The 4,485-nt window shown below is 52.5% G+C and overlaps 1 protein-coding gene across 1 annotated transcript; it reads left to right on the top strand.

Moving 5' to 3' along the window:
- Window positions 1-260: 260 nt before the first annotated feature.
- TCF21 (transcription factor 21) lies at window positions 261-3,172 on the top strand. Its single transcript, XM_012927606.2, has 3 exons — window positions 261-914; window positions 2,615-2,712; window positions 2,822-3,172. The coding sequence occupies exons 1-2, from the start codon at window positions 465-467 to the stop codon at window positions 2,702-2,704; spliced, it is 540 nt and encodes a 179-aa protein (XP_012783060.1). The 5' UTR covers window positions 261-464; the 3' UTR covers window positions 2,705-2,712; window positions 2,822-3,172.
- Window positions 3,173-4,485: the final 1,313 nt, after the last annotated feature.

Genomic DNA, 4,485 nt, shown 5'->3' with positions numbered 1-4,485 from the left:
CATTCCACATTGGAAATCCGGGTCTGTGTATGCGAGTTTCCCCTCTGGTTGTGAAAGGGGTCTAAGAGCTTTGCTGAGGCCTAGCAGGCCCCTCCCCTGGGCTGCAAGGATCCGCCTCTCTATTCCCCAGATAAATTCCTAGTGTCCACCAAATTCCTCAGCGCTCTCTCACACTCCTTTACAGCCACGACTCGGGGGGTGGGGAAAGCAGGCACTGATTTCCTTGCCGCAGAGGCCCTCGGCCCTAGCGGGTCCGGGTCCTCCTCACCATTCTGCAAACGGACTGGGAAGTGGGTCCCACCAGCCAGTCCCAACTCCAAGTCCTCCCTACACTAGGTTCCTGTTGCGTTGGTTCAGGGTCTCTCTCTCTCTCTCTCTCTCTCTCTCTCTCTCTCTCTCTCTCTCCTCTCCTCTCCTCTGTTCTCTCTGCTCTCTCCTCTCTCCCCAGTCCCCCCCGCCCCAGCATGTCCACTGGCTCCCTCAGCGATGTGGAGGACCTTCAAGAAGTGGAGATGTTGGAATGCGACGGGCTGAAAATGGACTCGAACAAGGAGTTTGCAGCTTCCAACGAGAGCACAGAGGAGAGCTCCAATTGCGAGAACGGGTCTCCCCAAAAGGGCCGAGGCGGCCTGGGCAAGAGAAGGAAGGCGCCCACCAAGAAGAGTCCCTTGAGTGGGGTCAGCCAGGAGGGGAAGCAGGTCCAGCGCAACGCGGCCAACGCGCGCGAGCGTGCCCGCATGAGGGTGCTCAGCAAGGCCTTCTCCAGGCTCAAGACCACCCTGCCCTGGGTGCCCCCGGACACCAAGCTCTCCAAGCTGGACACGCTCAGGCTGGCGTCCAGCTACATCGCCCACTTGAGGCAGATCCTGGCTAACGACAAGTACGAGAACGGTTACATCCACCCAGTCAACCTGGTGAGTTCTCCCTCGCGCCTGAGGTGACAGCGGTGGGCCAGGCGCGCCCTCGGGGCGTGCGTGCTTGCGTGCCTGCGTGCTCACAGGGCTGGGTGCTGGGTGCCGGCGCCCCAGTGGCTTTGAACTTCCAGGCTGCTGCGGGCCTACAGCGGCCACTGCACGCCCTAGCACCCTGCCGGAGCAGCCGTCCCAGCGGGAGTGATTTATGCGAGGCTTTGACGTGGCAGCTCAATTAGGGGGTTGCCAAAGAGGAGGGGTGCCCCGCGCCAGCGCCCGAGTCAGCGCCCATCCCCGCTGACTTAAAGATACTGACTCTGAACAGGAAACTGCCAAGATGCTGTGTACCACCGGGCGTTTCTGTTATCTTTTCTGTCTTCTTTTAGCTGAAAGTAAAACTTGATTTTGGCTTCTAATTCTTGTATGAATTCCCAGCTCAAGTATGTTTTTTTCCTCACCCAATATTTGGAACCGTTGCCTACGGACTCGTTCCCCCTCCCCACACTATCCCCAAAAATGTCCCCTGCGGGCTGAAATGTGCAGCTTAACATTTTAAAATCAGAGAAGTAGTAGCATAATCAGTAACTGCTCACAAATATTCTCGTAATAAGTAACACGTCACTCATCTGAGAAGAAAATGTTATCTTTTCTGTGTTAAACTGCGATGCCCGCGAGTCTATAATCGCAATGCCTATAGTGGATTCAACCTATTATTTTCCTCAAACGCATTTTCCTTTTGAAGAAGTATATTGTAATTCCCCTTTTCATGTGACTTCGTTTTCAAACACCAGGCTCTGAAGAAAAACAACCACAGACCCGGACCTTTGTTTATATATGATAAGAAAGACGGGTTTTCCTTGGAAAAGCTTCCCACCGAATCAGTCCCGGGAACTTGGGGAAAGGGAGTGTAGAAACACAATCTACATTGAAAGGGTTTTGCATCCAATTAAGGGTATTTATTTATTTATTTATTCATTCAATGAGATGACTAATGGCTTTTCTTTAAAAATTCGAACTGAAACGAAAGTGCTACCTGCTGCTGGTTTCATTTTGGAATCAGAAGCTCCCATGGACTTCCTTACAAAATAGCCTCCCAGACAAAAGGAGAGAAAGTGTTTTCTAGGCCCAGTAGGAAGATTTTGCACAAAATGTCCGTGTTAGCTTCTGGTACTTTTTTTTTTTTTTTTAAGAGGTGGTGATTAACTTAGAGACTGATGTTGAAGCTCGAGTTTACAGCGAATGAAACGAAAGTCGGGAAATTGCTAGGGGCAGGGAGGCAGGGAGAGGTTCCAAATCCAGGAGTCTCGCCCGCCGCCTCTGCCGAGCAGCCTGCAGGGAGTGCGCTCGCGGGGATCGCGCAGGGGTTCTGGAGGAGGTCACCCCCGGAGCTCCCAGCCTCAGGCTGGGCCACAGCGCCGGTCCCTCTAGGCTCCAGCAGCGTTGCCCCTCACGGGTTGCCTTCGCGCCCAGCGTCAACCCTGAGTGTTGCTGTTCTAAAGGCCCCGCAGCTCCTGCAGCTGCGATCCAGCGCACGGCCAAGGCAGCAGCTGGGTTTTCTGCAGCCACGGGACAGAGGATGCTCTGTTTCTGGTGGAGATCTGGGGCTTGGCCTTGCACCACCTGCCCTCAGCGCTCCCCCCTGAGCCCACCCCAGCCCCACCTCCACGGCCACTTACCTCCTCCACCCTCCTCTCTCCCTGCAGACTTGGCCCTTTATGGTGGCCGGGAAACCCGAGAGTGACCTGAAAGAAGTGGTGACCGCGAGCCGCCTCTGTGGAACCACAGCGTCCTGACCTTGGAGGTGCGAGTCTGGGAAAGGCGCACTCCTGGGTGGGGGTGGCGGTGGGGAGCGGAGGGGAGGCGACCCCTGCCCTCGCGGCTCTCTGTCTCTGCTTCCCCCCACCTCACAGCCTTCCTCTCCCTATCCGACCCTGGCGAGAACACTTAACCACAACAAGGAGACTGGTTTCCAAACCAGAGAAGACCCACTGTACTTACGAAGATACCCAGCTATTTAACTTGATGAACTCCTACAGTGAATGATGCGAGCCTTGCTGGTCCAAGTGCAATATGTAATTATAAATCTATAAATAGATACTAAGAGCCTTATCAATGTGTATCTTTTGTACAATATGTTGTAAAATGTAGATCATAGAATAGCTGACTTTGATAGTCACATCTATAAAGGAAGCCACTTAAAGATATATATTTTTTTCAAACAAGTTTTTGCTACTTTAGAAAATAAATCTCTCTTTATATTGCTAAAAAGCCCTGAGCACTGATTCGGGTTTTTTTTTTAATAAATAATTAATTATCTGTTAGAAAAAGTAGGACAACTAGGGGGAAGGGGAAGTTCAATCCATCAAAAGTGTTATATGAGGCCTCGATGCACATTTTCAGAGAAACAGAGATTCCCGTCCGGAAGATGCACTGAAACCTTAAACACAGACTCGTGGAGGCTTGCTTTTAAGACTATGAGAAGTAAGGTCGCTGTGAACAAAGACTCGGTAGGGTTCGAGTTACAGTTTCACAGTTCAGGAGTTAAAATACACCAGAGAAATTAAGTGCGATATTCGTGTGTTCCGCAGGATCATTGTTGAGCAGAAAGTAAATGCCCCCGTTTTATAACTTCACAGGCATGGGAAGGTTCCGAACAACCCACGGTTGCAAAACTAGTGAAGAAATCGCAGGAGTCATGAAAGACGCAAATCCCACAACCCTTGTGGCGTGTTTCGATATGCTGCCACCTACGTCGTGTATTTCTTATTCATAACTTGCTAATTAGTCTTGACAGCCAACGGGCGTGCCTGCGTTTTTCGGATGCGGTTGCCCAGTGGTGCATTGAGCTCCGCCGCCACTTCCGGCGGACTAGGTTTTAATTTAAACATCTTGCAGGCTACGGAACAGCTCGTAAGGGAAGATTAAGTTGAGATAAACAGAGAGGCGAGGCCCAGGAGCCTGGGAGCGGGCTCTCTCGCTGCCCCAGCGCAGCCCGCGGCGGCCGATGCGCCAGATGCCACCGGGGCTGTTTAATGTTCGGGGTTATGACCGCAGTGTTTACAAGACGTCTTCGGTTATTTATACTGTTATTCCTCGCAGAGGGCCTTGAAACTTCCGCTACATTTGCTCTTTCTTTTCGATTCTTTTCCACTTTCCTCGGCTCCGTTTGGTACCTGCCATGAGCGCTTGCTCGCTCCCACCTCCCCGCATTTACCTACCATGCACCCCAAAGATCCGCTCTCCGGTGGAGCTCCCGGCCTGGCAGAAACGTGCCTCGACGGTCCCTGGTCAGCCTTGATCCCCAAGTTTCCAGGCTGATTCTCAAGCTGATCCCCTCAAGTTGATTCTCAAGTTCGGGGACGCCTCCTGCACCTTCCTGGAGTCTGCACAACGGAGGACTTCCCAAGGTTTCAGACCCCCCAACCCGCCCCCATCCCACCCCAACTTCCCATTTAGAAGTGTCCAGCTCACACGCCACTGTCCATTCCCCCTAAATTCCTGTACTGCCTCACTTCCACCAGAGGCGCAGAGCCTTTGCCTCCCCCGATCCAGAGTTCAAGTGTGAGGTGAATCC

Source organism: Ochotona princeps, chromosome 1 (assembly GCF_030435755.1).
Source record: "Ochotona princeps isolate mOchPri1 chromosome 1, mOchPri1.hap1, whole genome shotgun sequence".
Lineage (NCBI taxonomy): Eukaryota > Metazoa > Chordata > Mammalia > Lagomorpha > Ochotonidae > Ochotona > Ochotona princeps.
Note: the sequence above shows the minus strand (reverse complement) of the source record. Positions and strands in the feature narration are given on the sequence as shown.